At 48.5% G+C, this 20,909-nt stretch overlaps 1 protein-coding gene across 2 annotated transcripts; it reads left to right on the forward strand.

Annotated features, from left to right (window-relative positions):
• The first annotated feature begins 533 nt into the window (after positions 1–533).
• Positions 534–20,871, forward strand: LOC100119994 (dihydropyrimidinase). 2 transcript variants are annotated; one of them, XM_001603632.6, is made up of 9 exons: positions 534–1,060; positions 11,856–11,950; positions 12,180–12,495; positions 12,990–13,169; positions 13,499–13,612; positions 15,022–15,254; positions 18,257–18,593; positions 18,755–19,202; positions 19,294–20,871. In XM_001603632.6, exons 1-9 carry the CDS (start codon positions 1,022–1,024, stop codon positions 19,371–19,373), a joined length of 1,842 nt encoding a protein of 613 aa, XP_001603682.2. In that variant the 5' UTR covers positions 534–1,021; the 3' UTR covers positions 19,374–20,871. The 2 variants fall into 2 exon arrangements, with proteins under 2 accessions (XP_001603682.2, XP_008210684.1); XM_008212462.4 differs by lacking the exon at positions 15,022–15,254 and adding an exon at positions 17,486–17,718.
• Positions 20,872–20,909: the final 38 nt, after the last annotated feature.

Consider the following 20,909-nt stretch of genomic DNA (forward strand, 5'->3'; position numbering starts at 1 on the left):
AGAAAACTCCTGAAATGTACCGTACTTTTCGTGCCCTATTACGGGAAATATTACAATTAGAGCCCGGCACGTGAGGAGTAGATAATGTTAGAGCGCTAGTAGATATCGTTATATTCACGAACAATAGAGGCGGTTTCAATTAATAGCGCGATTTTATCCGCAGCTTGAATATAGCCTGCACTATACGCTCTCGCGTTTGATTGCGCGCCACATTCGCACAGTTACAGTAACGAGATGCCCCACAAAGTTTATGCGGGAAGCAATCGCAGCCCTCGCTCTCGATCCGCAGTAGAAAAGGCCAGGCTCGCAGCCCCGCTCGCTCGGAAAAGCAGAAGGAAAGCTTCTCCAAAACTCCTTCGCCGCAGAGCGTATAACGTATATATATATATATATATATAGCACACGCAGCAAGTCGGCAACATAGTCATCAGTAGCATCGCCCCTTACAGAACTCGCGCACCGGCGTCGATCCCCTACTCCTCTCCGTCTCCGTCTCTCTTCGCGCAGCAGTAGCTCCCGCCGCTGAAAAATAGCGCGCGCAGCACGGCGCGTCAGTCGATCGCCAGTGCCCGAAGCAGACGCTCCGCACATACAAACGCTCTGCTATACTCGTATACTACACCTCGTCGTCGTTGAATAATATTCTCCCGTGCAATATACATACAGAGTGTGGTGTGGCGCGCGCTCTCTCTCTCTCTCACACACACACACACACACACACACACAGAGACGCACTGCAGAGCGAGAGAGGGCCATACACACCGGAGAGAAGTGTGTTTACGCGGTGCGCGCGCGCAATAGTAGGCAAAAGGGGAATAGCTCCGCTCGATCGCGCGCGTGCATTAGTTGTTCCTCTGGTCGTAAATCAGGGCGGCTTCTGAACACAGGATAGTTTCTGGTGCGAGAAGACACGACTCCGGCGAGTCCTGTGTGCAGCCGCGCTGAGAGAGCGAGAGAGAAAGAGAGCGAATAGCATCGCCGCCTTTTTGCTGCCCCGAACTGACCAGAGAGAGGCTGCGAGATGAGCACGCCGGTGAAGAAGGTCCCGATACACCTGCAGGTTCGTACACTCGAGAGAAAGAGGTATAGCCACGGAGAGTCGGGCGGAAGGAGGAGTGAGATGCCCCGTGTGTGTGTGTGTGGGGGTGTGTGTAGAGGAGAGCCTGGTACAGGTGTGTGCTGCGGAGTCGGACGCTTATATAGATCTCTCGACAAGTGTATTCCGCTGATTACGTTCCCTCGCGAATTATCCTCTGTTACAACGGTTGCGCGTGTACAGGAAAGCTCGCACCTGTGCCGCGCGCTATAGGCCTCCGAGGGGAGTTTTCCAAAGCTATTGATTTTGTCGTAGGTGCAGGAAAGCCCGGGTTTCGGAATTTCGCCCGATGGATGGATGTGTGCTATGGGGTGGCTCCGGACGACCGGGAGGGGGGAGGAATTAAACACAATGGACTGAAACCTGTATGAAAGGCTTCCAGTACTAATGCGTTAATATTTAACGTTAATCAGCGCGTATCGCCTTGCAGAGTACGGGAGGCTCATAAATAATTCATCGATTTTGTTGTGGTTTGTTGTTAAACGCTGCCAATCACCTAATTCGAAACCAAGCTCCGCAGGTCGAAAGCGAGCTTTATCTCGATGAAATAATCTAGTTTACCGCGCGCGGAGCCGCATTATCGTGTGACAAAATTCAAATGCTCGTCGAACCGCGTGTGTGTTTACCGATATAATTACAGGTTATCACGCAGAGTGGCCCATAAATAATGTCCACTCGACCCCGATGAATTTCCAAAAAACACGACGTGGAAAGCGAATAATGCGCGTCTAGAGGAGAGCCAGTGACACACTTAATTTTCCATATTGGTAAAAATAAACGGTTGGCGAACTGCTCGCGGGAAACACAAATAGAAGCCGGGAAACGCACCTTTTCACCGGCCGCGCGAGATGTCTCTTCTCTTTCTCACTCTCCTCGTCCTATATAACTTGCAATGTATGCGCTGTCAAAATGTCCGATATCGGACTGTCGCATTATATTTGAGAGAACAGACGCGTGCGTTGTAATTTCCGGATTGAGTTTGTCGATTTTCGTAAGTCGAGAACAATGTACAATCCTGATTGAAAAATTTGGGTTATTGGAGCGGGACACCTGTTATGCGCGATCGATTGTTTTGGAATTCTGCTCTCTGTGTGCGCCGGGCTCGCACTGCTCATTGTTCGGGAGTCGTAATTTTTGAATTTTTCATCGGGGTCACGACTCTGCTCGATCGAACACGCGACTTTCTCGAAGCGCCGGCGGACGATTTTATTTTTACTTTCAAATGTCGCCGACTCGCGAACGGCGTTCTATTGTGAATTTCGTTTGTGTGTACCGGTAATCGCTGTTTGTACATGGGATATATAATATCTGCAGACGGGTCGAAACACGCGAGTTTCGGGCTCTCGGCTCATGCGCACATGCGTACTGCTGCGGGACTGATAAGCGCCGCGCGGAGCAGAGAGTAGTATAACCTTATACCTTATCTAAACTGCACCCGCAATTAGATTTTTCAATATAGCGCGAGCAATAACAGTAAAGTTAGATTTGACCGCGGTCGCTGCAGCCTGTACAAGTTTTCTAGGAGCTTTTATTGTACGCGGATATAATCGCGCGAAAAATATTGACAAGCGTAATCGTGGGTTGCCGCTAACGAGGCTTTAAAGCGGATGATTCGACAATGACAGTTCGTAGCAGCTCGTGAAACTAGACTGCAGTTAGGAGCGATTCCAATCTTTTTCCACGGTGCAATATTTGCTCCTTTATTAAAAATAACGACCGTTATTTTTAAAACGCCAGACAGCTCGCGCACGCACGGACTGCACAATTCAATTATGCGCCAGCAGCGCTTCGCAAAAAGTAGAGAGGAAAAAAACTCGCCGACGCGAGAAAATTGACAGCGCAGTCGATCATACACGCGTATTATATATCTGACGCATCAAGATCGAAGATGACGATACGCCGCGCGAGCATCGGCGGTTACTTAACCGTCGCTGGTAGACCCCTTTTTTTGCACGATTCTCGGCGATTCCGCAAGACGCTCGGCTCTTCGGAATATTATGCACACTCGCACGCCGTGTGGTTGTATGTACGGATATACCTGTACTCATAGCTATAGAGCGAAGAATCATCGGGTGTACGTGCGATGGCTCGTTTTATTTTTAAATGCGCGCCGCTAGTCGCGCGGGCTCGCTGACCGAGCGGTGTTTTACCGACGTTACGCAATTCTTTGTTTATCGGGACGGCGCTTCGCCGAACATGTGTGTGCCCCGAGTGGCGGCGGCGCACGTTTTCTTTGATCGCGAGCGCCGAGCCAGAGGCTGCTTACTGGGAGAGTTCGCTCGAGATGGCCGGCATGGATTGCGAAAGATTCGAATTGGTTTTCGCGAGTTCATTGATTTTTGCTCGGTCGATAGCGGATACCGGAGACCCTGGGCTATTAATAAAACCATATGAACAATTCGTGCGGAGGCAATGCATCGAATTCCGATAAACTATTCGCCTGAAATAGAGTAGCGTGGAGAATGGTGCGAAGAGAAAAATCGAATGTGCCGGGCGATTCACAGAAGCGTATAGCGTATAATGAGTTTGTGAATCTTTATTGCCTATATTTAGCCTCTAATCGAAAGTCAACACGGCTCGCTCCGCTCAAAGCACACAAAATTATCTTCCGCGCGTGAATTAGAATTATTCTCTATTTTTACCTCGTGCGGGCTGTTGCCTGGAAATTCATAGATCGATATAATGCGATTTTTTCAATTGCGATGATTTTCGCGGAATGAATGTTAGATCGGTTCGGTAACACTTGTATACTATATACATATAGGCACATGCACCGGAGGGTATGTAAAGAGCCTTTTCTTCAAGACTCTGATTCAGCCGTGAGTCATACCACCCTTGCGCGAACTCTATCTACATTTCTCCCTCGCGTCTAAGCATATATCGTCACGCTGGGAATATTCAACGCCTGATACGTGCAAATGGGCCGAGCGAAAATCAATTAAACACCCGCAATCTTTCGCTTCTGTTCAAATGGAAAGTAGGAGGCGATGATTAGGTCGAATTTTTTGCCGCGATCGTTGCAGGTAATAGATCGTAATGCTAGATATACGCTAAGGAAAAAAAGTTGATAAAACGGCCGATAAGCTTTTCAGTCGACTCGATAAGCGATAAAGGAATTTTTATCACTTAACATGATTAACAGCGAGTCGTTAAATTTTTTTACTGCAGACGCGAAGAAAATCTTTACGTTTCCACGTATACAGTGTTTGTTTTCACGCTTTTTACGTGCAGCAATGCCATAACTTATTTACGGCGTTACTTTCTTCTCTCAGGTTTCTATTTTACGTCAAAAAGAAAAGCCTGACACGCAACTGTCGGCTCGGGAGTAACAAATCAATACTTTGAAATGAGCGATGTCCCTTATAATTGTTTCGCCGCAATAAAACGGTTTTCAATATAGCGGACTCGAATCGAAACTCATTTCCCGACACCATATAGGCTGCACCACGACAATCCACTCGAAAGCACAGCAAAGATTCGAGTCACGAAGGGCAAAACAAACCCTCTTAACGAACCGAAAAATCCCGGAAACGCCCAGAGCGCCAGAATATCTCGCGCCTCGTAATAGGGGCAGCAGAGAGACGCCAAGCTCGTCATCGTAAATCAGCTGATCGGCTGCGCTCTCAGAGTCAATAATCCCGTCCGCTATATCCAGTTCTGCGACGTGGCCGTCGCGCGCGCGCGCATCAGCCAGATAAGATTCGCTGCGCTGATTTAGCCGCGCCGCCGGAGTAGCTGATGCGGACTCCCGTATTTATTGATTGCCGTACCGGGCCGCATCGGGTAAATCGAGCGGAGTAGGCAGTCTGCTCCGATGTGCGCGGAACTTCAAAAATAGCTCCTCCGGCAAGTGCGGAGGAGACGTGGTGTGCTGCCAAACCTGTCTCTCTCGCTCACTTACTCGCTGGGGGGCTTTCTTTTTGTGCGAGGGATCCGGACTAAGAAGTGAATGATTTATTGATTGAGAATCGATGAGTTGGCGATAATGTTTTTCTGGGGCGATTTGATTCTCCCTCGCGTTTCGAGTAGTAGTAGGTCGAGAAAAGGCAGTTTTTTCATTAGCGCCGAGAGGATTCTCTAATATCGCGCGGGTTCTGGAATTCCGATGTCGGCACTGATGATACTCCCGCGGTGTCGCGTTTCGCTTCGCTAGCGAATTTAGTGCTGAGGATTTAAAAATGTACGTCAGGTGCAGTCGTAAATTGGAGAACGTTGAAACAATTCAAACTTTTAATCGCCGCGAGCGCAAGAAAGGAACGTGCAGCCTTGTCAAAAATAGAATAAGATCCGTATCAAACACTTCGGGGGCGAAGTGAGCTCGAAACTACATCAGCGGCGCAGTATAGCGTCTATATTAATAGAGACAGATAGCTCGTGGCTCGAACGGCGAAAGACGATCAATTCCGATGTAACAAAGTTAGTTTTTCATTCCTTATCCAGCTCTAATAGTCCGGCAGTAGCTGCATCGATTTTACCCTGCAGTTAATAGCGCTATATAACACCTGAAATTACTCTCGGCTCGCAGGCCAGTTCTGGTTACACACACACACACACACACACACACACACACACACACGGTGCAGTAAAAGTTTCTGAGCTAGATTCAAAATAACTCGACTCGACCCAGTTGAAGTTTTCTCGTCCGCGTGTATTATGATATGAAAATCCAAAAAGAATACGCAAACTGTTGAGTTTCCTCGTTCCTCAGCCGCGTCTCCCCCCTTGCGGCTCGTTACGCATCAATTACAGCTCGGCGCAGCAATCGCCGGGGCCAAGTACCTTCTCTCTTCTCTTTTCCCTGTATACGCGAGTCTCGTCGTTCATTGAAATTTCCATTCAGCGGCAGCGGGAGACAAAAGAAAGCGTAGTATAGTGGCTCTGGCAGACACACGCACGTTTTCCCCGATATATTGCACGGCGGCGACGGCGGCGCGAGAACCACCCCCTAGCTAGAGCGCAGACAGAGAGTGTCAACGAACTATCGATTCGCGCGCGCTCGCCTTATCGTGTACGATGCCGCTGCTTTCTCCGTTCATACAACGCTGGTGGGAGCATTGTAAACACAGAGCGGCGCAGTTTCTCAGATATGGAGATGAGGTGAGCTAAGAGGCTCGCGTACGTCGCGGTTGCGTAACTCCAGGTGTAGGTGTGGCTGCAGTGCCGAGCCGCCGGCGGTCGATGTGCCGAAACGTGAATGGAAAAATTGTTCTGTAGAGGCGATGTAAAAAAAATTTCTCCGAACAGATTTTCTTTCCTGCAACACTCGAGAACAATAAACGCCGTAAGCATAACCGTCCACCGGTAAGCAGCTAAAGATAAAAAAAAACAGCAAGAAAAAGTCCATCCACGCACAGGGCGCCACGCATGCGTAAACACAGCTCTGTACATAATACCAGCTCCTCCGGTATACGCTGAATCGCAGGGGGGAGCCCACTGCTGCACGCGTGGGTGGAAATTCAGAGACGGGCTTATCGCTGCGCGCCGTTTTTCCTGCGCGTAAGTGTACAGACAGTGACCGCCGCGGTGCGCGCGTGGTTACAACGTAGGCCGATCGTCCACGGTCTAATTCACATTTGCAAATGACCGGCAGCTTATACACCGGAAACGCTCGCACCTGTCCCGAGCCGACACTTTGCTGCTGCTTGGCTGTGCGTGTTTTTCTTTCCTAAAAGGCCCGAGGTGTATACTGTATACAGCTGGGCGTTGGGCGATGGAGTATCGTGTGTAATTGTTGGCTATTCTCTTTGTTTTGTTTTCTTTTTTTTTGGCTCGGGGGGATCGGAACTGCGCACTGTGTGACGCAATCAAGTGACCGTGAGTTATTTGGGGGAATCATTATCGGATTTCGCTTGTACGCGTAAATGTAAAAGTTGGACGAGTGAAAATAGAGTTCTTGGATAATTTGAATGGATTTCACTTTTTTTACGTAACGCACTTCGCCGAGGTGCGAATCCAGCGCATGCCAGACTAATTGGATTAAATTCTTACATACATCTTATTATCCAACGAGGAAGTGCACGGGCGTGTATGGTTTTCGGTTGCGTGACGGTGAATCAAAATACATAGGCGTATATTATTTAAAATAATAGGGGGTCGTCGAAACCGAGTATATGCCCCCTTTCAGTATACTCCTGAGCAATTTCAAAACAAATTAGTATGCGGAGTGTAGAGCTCGAGAGGTCAAACACTTGAGCGCGAACATTACGGAGTGTACACAACGGTACATATTTTAAATTCAAAACAACATTTTGCGTCTGCGGTGCTTTGCGCAATTGTGTGAGCCTATGGGGCAATATACGCTGACGGTTCGTTTGTTATTTTATTGCCGCATGGCTTATTGAGTATGTATAGAGCTATTACGAGCTATACGAAAATTAATTGACTTTCTCGCATTGGCGAACGGACGTAACCTTTGTCATCGCTAAAATGAACGTTTTACCGTTCGTTTTACTGCTTTTGAGCTTGAACAACGTGCGCAGGTACATGAACATTTGCAAAAACACGTGGTTAAATTGTGAAAGTTGTGATTACTCTATTCGTCTTACAAACAAGTTTTTATAACTTGACTCTTTACACCCAAGACAGCCATCAATTTAACTGCACGAAAAAACTATTCCCACTCACATATCTCAACGCTCGATTAATCCGAACAAATCCTCGACGTCTCTCTCTCTCTCTCTCTCTCTCAAACCTCCAGAAAATCCAATCACTCGTCGCAGCCGTAAAACCTAAAAGTAAAAAAAGGAAAGAAAGCGAAAGGGGCCGCACCAAAGAAAGCGAACTAATGAGTCCGACGAAAAATCACGGCTGCGGCGCGTCTCGAAGCTTTTTCACACACGTCGCGTCGCGACGGAAGCTCCTCATAAGCGCGACAGACCGGCAGCTGTCTCAGACGTGGATATGTATGTGTCTGCGTTGAAGATGAGCTTGAAATTCACGCGGTTCGAACACAATATCGAATCTATTAAAATTTAAAAATAGATTTTCCTTTTACCAAAGATCTAAAAAAATACGCGCTTCTAAAAACGTTCAGAAATCCCGATGCAGAACACGAGACAGCGCCGCACGTATACCGAGGCTGAATTAGCGCAATTTTCACGTTCGCGAAACCTCGGCGTGTACGACGTCGTCTTCCAGACCCACGCGAAGCTCTTACACGCGCTAAAGTGCGTCTCGGGGGAGAAATATTTTTTTCCTCCCGTTCCGCGATCTCCTCTATATCCGCGACTATGCGTATACTCCTCCGCGTCTATAAATAAACCGAAAATATTCGTCGCAGTAGATAGATTCGAAGGAGGCGCAGAAAGCGTTATCCGTCTCGCTGCGCGAGTTTACGATTGCCATAGGTATATACAGCGTATGGAGCGTGGAGAGTAGAGAGTCAGATTTCCAGTTTTCAAGTGCTGCGGAGGAGCTGCTGAGAGAAAGAAATATTACGAGCTGGTTATGGGGAGAGATGAGATTGCGCGAGAGCGAGTATCTATGAAAAGTCCTGCGGATGTATTTTTCAATTTCAATAAAACATACTTGTATAACAGACTATAGATTCCGCTGAAAACAGATATATCGCGAGCGCGCTTGGGGTGGGTGTAAAAATAGCCGAAAATAATGATTTCCACGTGTTCTAGAGCCGTGACTCACGGGCGAAAAATGGATTTTCTATTCTCGACCGTCCCGCACCATTCAGCGATCACATCAACCCGCCTGAAATTCATTCAACATTTTCACCCGACGACAAAATATACTGAAGAGGAGACTAAAAACCGAGTTCCGGCTGCACGCATAAGAACGTAAGCGATGCGCCGCACACGTACAGGCGCCCATAAGTGCCGCCGGCACGTACACACACGTGCGCGCACGTATGCATCAGCTTCGCGCGCGTTGAAAAGGCGAATCGCGATTCGTATACATAAGAGCCGAGTAGTAAGCATTCTATAGTACGACGAGCGCGCATACGTAACCCGCATATGCAGTTCCGCCCACGCGCTGTGTGCGGATCGTCACGACGGCGAGGCGACTTGGCGCATATCTGCGGACTGTACTATACTGATGAGAGCTATTTTGTTTGGGTTCGCTCTGTGTCAGCTCTCGCGTGTGGGCTGTGGGAAAATTCAGGGACCTTGGCGTGTATTGCGGGAATGAGGGGAGCCTTAATTCAGCCTTTGCGCTGCAGGAATTTTCGTGTGCTCTTTTATGCATTCGTGCGTAAATGCGTTCGTTTAGCGACAGACAACGAGAGTATACCTTGATTAGCATCGAATAAATTGAATATACCGATGCTATTTTAGCAACAGGAAGCTCCTCGAGCACAGAGTACGAGCCGAAGCGTGATTCATTTTTAAGTAGCGCCGATTTCCAGAACCAAACACGCCCCAATCATAATAAATCCGCGCGCGGTCGCAACGGCGCGCGGGAAAAATAACAGACCATCAATGAAAACGATTGAAAGCGATCATCAACGTAGTGGGTATACAGAGAGCTGCGGTCTATAATAGTACGCGCGCACCTATATAGTCGACCGGCAGCAGCGGAGATTTAAACACAGTGCGCTGTGCACCGATAATGCCTCTTGCTCCAGATTCCTGATTAGACTATGGATGTTCCGCTCCGCTCCACGGCGATCTCAATTCGTAGGTCTAGATATTCGATGTAAACATTGGCGTAAAGGCATAAAGGGGATCGATTCTGCCGCAAAAAAAAGAGGACTCGTTTAAAATGCGGCTAAAAGTTTTCAACGCTTCGACGAGCGCAAAGATTTTATACAGCTGAATCGCGCAACGCCGTCGATTTTACAGACAGCGATGACTGAATGCTCTCGACTGTATCATTCTAAATCTCAATTAAGATAAAAGTTTTCCGAGTACAATGCGCACGAAGTTGTATCTAAAAATTGCCAAACTCGCACAAAAGAACGGCGGGAGTATCGCGCACGGCGTGGAAAAATCGAGTCGGCGGCGGAGAGGATATAAAAAGCGCGCGGCGTTTTGTGTGAGTGCCCGCGAGCGATTTCGCTCCGTTATTCTTCCTACTCCCGTCTCTCTCTCTCTCTCTCTTTCTCTTCTATTCCATATTCCATAGCTCGCGATCTAGGCACGCCGTGATTCTGCTCTTTTGTATGGGAGTCGCAGTCGGTGCCGTTTATACTTACGGCTTTTTTCGCGGCCGGTTATATGTTCCCTCTCTTTTTTCGGCTAAACGCGCTCCCGCGGCGATCGGGATCAACTCGGACGCGAGGCTGCTCCGCGTGAGTCACGCATATAATTAGCGGGCTGCGATGCTTTTCGTATATAATACAGCTCTTTACAGTTTGTATGTTTGAATAAAATGAGGCATTTGTTATTTATCGTTTCTTCAAATACAATTAATCATTTCATTTTATGCGTGAAATAAGGCAGATTCGAAAATAACTTTGATCAATTATACAATAGACATTTTTTCGTGCCTCGAGCAAATTGCGTGCGCGATGATGAACCGTCGCAGAATGTACGCCCGGCGTATTATAATCGTAGCAATTAATTAGCATCAATCAATAATAATCTTCCTGATTAATCGGTCGGCAGGAAGTGTGCGAATAAACTACTGGACGCACCCTTGCATTTATTGTTGCGGCTTCCATATCCTCCTCATTGAAGAAATTCTAAAGATTTATGTAACACGCTCGCGCAGGGCGAGTCGATAAACGTCGACTCGTTTGACGGCTTGTGTGACGCGTTTCGAGCGCAAAATTCATTTGATTGGAATTTAAATTCGAAAATAACTTTGTCGCTATATACGATACACACACACACAAAGGCGAGAGCTCCATTGCAAACCCCATCGGACATACTTCACTTAGAGGGTGGTTCCCTGCGCGAGAGCTCCTTTCAAAGACACGATCGCGCCCATGACGTCATGCTGCAGAAGGAGAGGCTCCTTTCTGCAAACCGACAGGAAGGAAGTTTTTACGAGCCATAAAAAGGCGCGCAGAGTGTGCGCAAAAGCTTCAAAATCCTTTGATCGAATCCATTTCGCTGCGTAGTTTAGTCGCGCGAGTTTTCGACAAAAATTATCAGAGCACAATGTTTCCAGCGCGAGCCAGCGGGGTAAATAAAAATACGCAGACCCTCTTCGCCAGCTCTCAAACACGGCGCACTTTACTCGTGCGGCGTCCGTTTGTCGTCGGGTCTTTGTGCGCGTCGTCGGCGGTAAAGCAGCATCAGAGGGGGGCGCGATGACGAATCAGGAGCTGCGGCGCCGCTCGGAAAATCTATAAGTCACGAGCATGCCAGTCTCTGCACGCAGGAGCAGCGCTTCGTCTTTAGCACGTATACGCGCAGGGGATGACGGGGATGCGGGTCGCGATTAAGCGAGATGGAAATGAAGCCTGCGGCCGGGGGAGGATTTTTACGACGAGCCTGTGCTGGGGTGCTGTACACTGCCGAGAGATATTGATACTTTTTCGGGGGTCAGCGAGACGCGCTCGTTTGCAATTATTAGTTGGGGAGCTGAGGGAGTGTTTTGTGTAAAGTTCGTTATGATCGATGGGCTTTCGGGCGCTAATGAGGATTCAAGGAAGATGCGTTCCGTTAGGGTATCTGGAGCGCGACGCGCCGCTACCGAAAAACGAGAGGTTGGCTTTTAAGTGGAAAATGCGGTGCTTGGCAGGACGCGTGCATTTTCTTGCGGGCCTTTTGAAATTCAAACGGCGTCGCCGCGCTGCAAATTGCTCACCTCGCTGTGTACATTTTTAACGAGGGCATTGCCTCTCCTTCTGTTACAGAGCGCGCAAAACAGGCTGCTGATTAAGAATGGCAAAGTCGTCAACGAGGACGGCATCTTCGACGCCGACGTCTACGTCGAGGACGGCATCATCAAGTGAGTTTTCGCTCGATAAAATTACACGATGAAGAACCGGCGTGTCATCCTCCCGGAATATATCGCAGCTTATCGAGTCCTTGCGATATAGCAGACAATATCGACCCTTTCTGACTTGCTTTTTGCCAATTTCGAGGTCGCCGCAGAGAACCGATAGGCTGAGTGATTCAGCTGAGATAGAAACAAGAAACAAAAAAATGTGTATAACAATCCTCTGTTCGCTTCGCAGGCAGCTCGGACGCAACCTGATAATCCCAGGCGGCACGAGGACGATAGACGCGCGCGGCAAGTACGTGATGCCCGGCGGCATCGACCCGCACACGCACTTCGAGTTCGAGCTCTTCCAGGGCACGACGAGCGTCGACGACTTCTACCAGGGCACCAAGGCCGCGGTGGCCGGCGGCACCACCATGATCATCGACTTCGCCATACCCAAGCCCGACGAGGGCCTGCTCGAGGCCTACGAGAGGTACAGGATGATCGCCGATGAGAAGGTCTGCTGCGACTACGCGCTTCACGTCGGCGTCACCAGCTGGACTGCCAAGGTGAGTACGAGTCTACTACAAGCCGCATTTCCCTGAGCTGAGAACAATCGGAAGCGCGAGCCTGAAAAGCAGCGCACTCGCGCCTAATTGGAGAAAACGCCGCGAGAGAGTTTCTGAAACGCTAATCCGGATGTGTTCCTGGCTTCCTTAATTTTCGATCGCGTGCAGTCGAGCCGTCCGTGCGAACCGCGTTGAGTTGCCGCTCCAGAGCTGATGCGACCTCGACTCGTCTCTCGCGACGACACGGCGATCGTGCAGTTTTGCTCGCTTTCGACGACTCTGCGAGGCAGCGGTTTGGAAAGGCCGCTCTTGACTCTCAAAAATGCAATCGAGTCGGCTTTCAAATTTTTAAAAAATCGATTCGGCGCATATAAGAAAGGGGCTTCGCTGTTAACAGCCCCGGGATCAATAGCGCGATTAGTCTTAATAACTATGTTGGAAAGCGTATTTCCCAAATGCAAATGGTATATGACAAACTTTTTCAACGCCAACAGACCCGAGAGGAGATGGCGACGCTGGTCCAGCAGCACGGCGTCAACAGCTTCAAGTTCTTCATGGCGTACCGCGACCTCTTCATGCTGAGGGATCCGGAGCTCATCGAGGCGTTCAAGGTCTGCAAGAGCCTCGGCGCCGTGGCTATGGTTCACGCCGAAAACGGCGATCTCATATACGAGGTGCGTATTCAGTCAGTCAGCTCGTAGTTATGCTTATAGCAGTTGCGGAATGCCACAGACGAGCGATTAATTGTTCGCCGAGGGACGGTCTTTGAATCGATATTCACGCCAAAGTCAAATGGATCAGAAATTTCCGCTGTGCGCGCGGCAACGCGCAGCTGATAAAATGAATTTTTGATCGCTAGATCAACGCATATACGGATCGGAAGATCCGCGATAAACTTCTGACACCGCGTATGAGCGGAGAGATACGAGTTATCGCGCTTTTTCCCCATAACATTGACATTTGTTTACCAACAAGTGATGTGTAACGTGTCGTTCGATTGCAGAACACGAAGAAGCTGCTGGCGGCAGGTGTGACCGGGCCCGAAGGCCACGAGATGTCCCGGCCCGAGGAGGTCGAGGCGGAAGCGGTCAACCGGGCTTGCGTCATTGCTAACCAGGTGAGTCTAATGGCATGGCTCTCTCTCTCTATATATATATATACACACACAGCAGTAGCATTTCCGAGATGGAACACGCCGGATGTAGCTTTGCTGTCTCTTAACGATTGCTTATTGTATGATTGGATCGTCCATATCTATCCGTGCCGTTCCATCTCGACTATTATTGTTACATTTCCTTGTTTACTCCATACTCCCCGTTTTCCTCTTCCTCGTCTATTTTCGTTCTTCTCGCTATATCGATGTCTCGCTTACTGTATATGTTCGATTTCATTCAATATATTACTTGGCAGTGCATACACATGAGTATCGTGCTTTTTTGCATTTTTTGTACCTTTATAAGCATGATGCACTTGTAGTCTAAACACGACTCTGTAGAAGAGTCAACGACTCCGCTGCGAGTGCACTTACCTTCGGAACGATTTTTTCCGCGGGTGCATGTGGTTACACCGCAAACGTTTATCCGTCGACGGGATGCATAAAACTTTAAGCTCGTGCACGCTCTCTATACGCCTTCTTATCTCTCCGCAAGAATGTTATCGGCTCAGAGTCCGCGTAGTTTTTTTTCACTTCTCTCTCCCTCTCGGTAAACTTCCTTCTCTAAATATCCACGTTTGTATGCGCGTTAGAATTGATCGTGAAATCGCGAGAGAAAAGACCGCGCTCGCCTTATCTTCTACTGTTCGCTGAAAAGCAGAGCTCGAAAAAAGAGGAAGCGCCGCGCGAGAAAAGTGTGCCAAATTGCTCTCGTTAACGATAAGCACCGAAGAGTAGTGGTATATAATATTGGTATATACGTGTACCGCGGCAGGCCATTGAAAGTGAGAGGAGGAGAGCGAAGTACGTAAAGCGAAACGAAAGAGAACGAAAAGGAAGACGAAGAAGCGGAGGGGAACTGGCTCTGGTGCGTTGCGCGATGGGCAGAAAGCGATTGATTTATTATATTGACTTTTGGAGAAAAGTACTCGCGCGTTTTGTACAGTTTGAGATACATTATACTATTATAGTATTATTATAGCAATCCGTTTCGAGTTACCGCGAACACTGGAGAGCACTAGGAAGGTCGGAGAGGATCGAGGGCGTATTATGTTCGTGAAAAATCGAGAACGGCGTTTAATTAAGGAGAATGTGACACCCATCATGGAGCCCTTCCTGGGCCGTTCCACTTACGCGATTAAGTTCTATCAGTGCGTTTATTAAACGAGTAGACTGCAACAATCTGCGGGGTGAACATTGCGAGTGGGATCGTCCACTCTGCTCGTTCCACGTATTAACGACGATTCCGAGCTTTCCCATTCTGATTAACCTGCCCATCGAGTAACAACGCCAGACTCACCCGCACCAAACAAAAGAAGCAAAAAAGAAAGGAAAACCGAATGATCTGCATCTCGCGTTGAAAAAAAAAATAGGTCGCATGCCCGCTGTACGTGGTGCACGTGATGAGCCGGAGCGCGGCGGAGGAGGTCGAGAAGGCGCGTCGTCGTGGCGTCTGCGTCTGGGGCGAGACCCTCGCGGCGGCCCTCGGAGCGGACGGTAGCAACTACCAGCACCGCTGCTGGAGGCATGCCGCCGGACACGTGCTCAGCCCACCCCTCAGGCCCGACCCCGACACTCCGCTGGAGCTCATGAAGAAGCTCAACTCGTGAGTATAACATTCGTTGACTTTTCTTTGGGCGCAGATGCCTTTCTTTTCAGGATCCACGTCGAGAGCGGAGCGCGATATGGTTTGTATTTTTGATGAAAAATTCCTATCGCTGCGAGTAGAGAGATACGTATCCGGCAACCGAATCACGTCGGCGCGCGCCAGCGAAAGAAAAGCGCAGGAAAGAAAGAGACGCTAATCTGCAATGCAAGTACCCCATCTCAGAGCTAAACCGGCAACTTTTTCCCGGCTCGCCAAAAGCAGCAGACGCGCGACCAGTAGATATAACGTACAACGACGCGGCTGCAAGAAAGCGCGAGAAAATCGTCCCCGGGCGACAACACTCGCGACTTTCCGCGTCTCTCGCGTACTGTATACAGCAGACGCACACGCACGCACACACTCTCTGCACGCGTATCTCTCGCGAGTTGCACCGCGCGATAGAGAGAAGCCTGTAGGCCGGGGCTCGCTTTTAGCCATTAATGGAGACGCTCGAGATTTCTCGAGACCAGGCGTGTATCGGCATCCAGCGGAGGTGGAGCGACTTTTCGTCATTCCCGCGCTTTCCCGCCGCGTAAAAGTACATATTGAGACGTTTGCCCGAGCTCGTTTTACAAGAGGAACGCTAGATTCCTTTCGGGCCTTTTCGGCGGGCTATAATCGTACAATCGAAAGGTCTACGAACTGCTTGTGTGGCGCGTATAATGGATGTAATTGATAACGTCCGCCGGGATTCCGCTGCGGCAATGTAATCGAGTTCCTCCGCGCGGAGGAGGATGATTGTGTAAGACGTTGCACGAGAACGCGCGTGTAGCGGCGGGCTTCTGTGGGCTGAAATTTTTGTTTACCTCACGCGCTGATTAGGCCCTGCACTCGCGAGTGGATAGCTTTATAGTTTAATTGGGCCTATGAATATAGTTTGACAAGGACTGCGCTATCTTGGAACCGTCAATTTTAATTAAGCCGCGGGAGAAAAGCCAATTAGTCACGCACTGAAAATTATATAACACGAGTGATCTTATTTTACGAAAATCATCGCTAATCGCTATTATTTTAAACGTGCGCGTACTTCGAAATTATTCGCTCTGTAAAAATAGAACTTGGCTCAGCCGCGATTAACCGTTTGTATGTATAGCTTTCACACGGGTATTCGATCATCGATAAACCCACGTATGGCATTGTTTTTGGGTGATACCGTCCGTTCGATAATCTTATCTCGTAATACTTGCAAGCGAGCGATTGCCGCTGCCTCTTTCCTGCGTCTCACAAATTTCACTAGGCAGAAATTTCGAGAGCCGATTACGTCGCATGCTTATTTTAAGTTTTTCACGCTGTGCCTGAAGTGAAGTTTTACTTTTTAGGATAAGCATGAACTTAGCGAATGTCGCTTTTTGTATGTATTGGCGATATTGTTGTCTTGCGTATATCGATGAGATTTTTGGTAGCGATCATTCCAGAGCATGTCGTTTTTAGCTGGTCGTGAATCTTGTTCGCACTTTGCTCGATCTCGATAAACACTTTACATGTCTTGTCAGGTGCCTGTTATCGTCAAGAAAAGCAAAAAAAAAAAAAAAATAGACTGTTTATCCGTTGTACCATTTCGTTGTCTTCTCTCTCTATACACTTCGTCTCCAGTGTCTTGCATTATCCACCTCCGCCACAACTTTATACAATTACCCCATAAGAGAATAGCATTTGTTTCGTACGCGCGCGTGAGAAAAGAGAGGACGCGACTACGAACCGCAGTGTAGAGGCGTTTTTTTCATTAAGCCACTCGATATAATATGCTCTCGCGCCGCAGGAAGAAATTTATGCGCGGTCGCGCGACTTTCTACGCCCACTAGCGCGTGGCTCGACTTTTCTATTCCCGTTGAATTTCTCAAAAGCCGCGAGTTAATGTATAGCGCGCGGAAGATAAGATACACTGCAGCGTTTGTTTGCGAATGGAGCTCGACGCGCGCACGGCGAGGCGTTTACGCAAGATTTTTGTACGGTTTCCTCGAAATTTCGGAAGAGCGCCACGCGCAGGCTTACGAAACCGAATGATTTTGTAAAAAGGGGCTTCGCAGCGTGTAATTAATTCTGTAAAAGCTTTCTCGCACTGCACCCGCATCGAGCAATTCAATCAAGCACACGTCGTCGTCGCCGCCGTCCTCTCTTCCTGTCTCTCATAACGGTCCGTGCCCGACTCACGTGTCTATGAATCTGCCTGTTGTCCAACGACGCAACAGCTGAACTGCCCGCTCTACGTGACGGCAGTGATGAGCAAATCCGTGGCGGACGTCGTGTCGGCGAAGAGAGCCGACGGAGCGCCGATCTACGGCGAGCCGCTCGCCTCCAGCCTCGGAATCGACGGGGCTGAGCAGTACGGCAGGGACGTGGTCAAGGCCAGGAGACTGGTCACCTGTCCGCCTCTGAGGCCCGATCCCACGACGCCGGCCTACCTGGTGGAACAGCTCGCGCAGTGAGTATATTGATTGCGATTCGCAGGAGGAAGACGCGCTGTGCTGGTTTTTGCATTCGTTTCGTTTTTTTTCCGTGAAGAACGACGATTACATCTCGTCACCCATCAGCGGCAATTACAATCACGATTAGCGATGCGTACCCCTTCTCTTGGAAGATTCTTCTCGTCTCTCTTGCTCTATCGCGAGCAGACGCAGACACGCAGCTGCGCGAGGCTCGTGCGGTTTTTGCGCCATTAACCAGGCGCTGAGCCGCTGCAGCAGGTGCAGCGCCTTTTGCGCTCAATTAGAAAATGTCCCGACGACTCGTACATGAGCGGCTCTCGTGGAAACGCGTGTTTGGCCGCGCAGGAGAAAGACGTTTTGCGTGTGTGTGTGTGTGAGAGAGAGAGAGAGAGAGAGAGAGAGAGCTTTCTTCTTTTCTCGCTCGCCTTTCTCGATTTCGCTGCATATTCTGTTTCAGTATGGGCCTTTGTAGCTGGTTATCGCAAGATCGTGATTTTCATATTATATTCTTATGTTGTTTGCCGCGGAAAACAGGGACGGCCTCCAGGTGACCGGCAGCGACAACTGCACCTTCAACGCGGACCAGAAGGCGATCGGCAAGGACGACTTCTCGAAGATCCCGAACGGCGTGAACGGCGTCGAGGACCGCATGTCCGTCGTCTGGGAGAAGGGCGTCCACGCCGGAATCATGGACCCGTCGCGCTTCGTCGCCGTGACCAGCACCAACGCAGCCAAGATCTTCAACCTCTACCCCAAGAAGGGCGTCATCGCCGTCGGCTCCGACGCCGACATCGTCGTCTGGGACCCCAGCAGGAAGAGGACCATCTCCGCGCAGACCCACCACCAGGCGGTTGATTTCAATATCTTCGAGGTGAGCTGGAGAATCCGCGGTTAATAGAGCCGAAACAGGGAAATCTAATGCCGATGTTTAATTCACTTAGCTTACTTTCCATCGTTAGAGCTAATCAACGCGGTTGGTTAAAGGCAACAGTTGAACTGCATTCGCGTAACGCTTCAATTGTAATTTTGCAGGGCATGGAAGTCCACGGCGTTCCCGAGTACGTCGTCGTCGGCGGCCGCGTCTGCGTCGACGAGTGCGACGTCAAGGCCGTCCACGGCTTCGGCAAGTTCGTGGAGAGCCTCCCGTACCCCGGCTACGTGTACGAGGCCGTGGAGGAGCGCGAGAAGCAGCCCCGCGGAGTGGCCCGCTCCGAGGCCGACGCCCGGAAGTTCGCCGAGGAGGACGCCGCGTTCGCCCGAGCCCGGGAAGCCGCCAGGAAGGCCAAGGCCGCCGCGGAGGCGGCCGCGGCTGTGAGCCAGAACAACGGCCACACCAACGGGACGCACTACGAGCCCGCCAGACCCAACACCATCCCCTGCACGCCTACTCTGCCCAATTCGGCCGTCGCCACGCCCTCGGTCAAGGGGCCCAGGATGGAGGGCCAGAGGAACCTCCAGGACTCGACCTTCTCCATCAGCGGTACGAGATTCGCTCGATTCTTATTTCTTTTCCCCTTTATTTACTAATTTATAAGCGCCTCATGCTGAACATTCCGCTTGAATCGTTGCAGAGGACTCGAAGGAAGCCTCGCGGTCCTGCATCCGCGTGAACAACCCACCTGGTGGACGCAGCGCCGGCGGCTTCTGGTAAACGCGACCGCGCGCCCCTTCAGACGCGAACGAGAATCAAAAGGAAGGACCAGCGCAGGGGAAACGTGTACCGGCTTTCATCGCTTCAGGAGGGCCGCTCTTTCTCTCTCTCTCTCTCTCTCTCTCTGCATGACTCGCGCCATCACGCGATCCCGAGAGTGTTCATATACTTGACAAACTAATCAGTTACGACGAGCTCGATATTCTATTCTTGGTTGAGTCGAAAATCGATTATTATTATTATTATATTATTATTAATTATTGATTACTGTAAACTTTTAAATTTTCCCCATATCACGCCCCCATGTCATACGTGTTTTATTAAGTGTAATGTAACGTTTATTTCTTTACATTGTTATATCGAATGGATATATTTATATATACACATTATGTATATGTACGTGGATTTGTATGATTTTGGACTTCTCCGTTAGAGTCCAATATTATTGATGATTCGTCGCGCTATTATGTAGTATACCTAAGCACGATATCGCACACAAGTACACACTGAGAAAAATTCAAAAACTATATATGTAGCTACACTCGCCTCTTCCGCTCCTGCGATAGACTGCTGCTATACTGCTGCTGCTCTTATACTGTCACTCATTAATCAGCGATATCGAAAACGGCTCGTTGACGCTACTCATTAAGAAAGAAAAAATGTAATAACATTATGCAGCTATTGTCACGTTATTATGTATTTAATAACTGGTGTATTTACTGGATTATCATCGTTTAATAAAGCGCGATCGCAATTGTAATGATTGTTATGTAAGATGCTAAACGTTACCAATAGACACAATAACTACGGCAAAGTAAACCAGAAAAGAACAAAGTAATGCGTAATATTTGTCCGATTAAGTTGCGTGGATGACATTGAGCGATTTATATAATATACACTAAAAATGCGCCAGCTATGAACTATAAATAAGGAATATATAGATATCTAAAAAAATTTCATGATAAAACTCTCGACCACAATATCACCATTACTTACGTATGTAGGAACCAAAAAAGGAAGACAACTTTTTCTATTGTATACGCCCGAATCTGTAACAACCCGACTGAAAATCAATATCCAAACAGATGGAATTTTGTACTACAAATTTTGTATGCCAACACTTGTACACGGCCCGTCACTAATCCAGTAGATTACGATGATAATTTTTATTAAAATGCCAATACGCGCCTGCCTTGTGATAATTATATTATTGTGAAAAAGTATTTGAAAAATTTTTCACGTTTCAAAATTTGACGAAAATTTCGTACTATTGATATTTGCCTGTTGAAATTAAATAAGAATCTTATGAGATTCGGCTTTTATCTATATGAATATGACAAATTTATGAATATTTGACGAAACACGCTTCTTAAAGACGTATAATTATATTATTATTATTAATATTATTATTATTATTATTATTATTATTATTAGAATGAATGTCTGTTATGATATGATGTATCTGAAACCTTATAATAAATATTAAGATAATAAATAATTGAATATATAATTTTTTTTCTCTACCTCATATGCATC

Source organism: Nasonia vitripennis, chromosome 3, assembly GCF_009193385.2.
Source record: "Nasonia vitripennis strain AsymCx chromosome 3, Nvit_psr_1.1, whole genome shotgun sequence".
Lineage (NCBI taxonomy): Eukaryota > Metazoa > Arthropoda > Insecta > Hymenoptera > Pteromalidae > Nasonia > Nasonia vitripennis.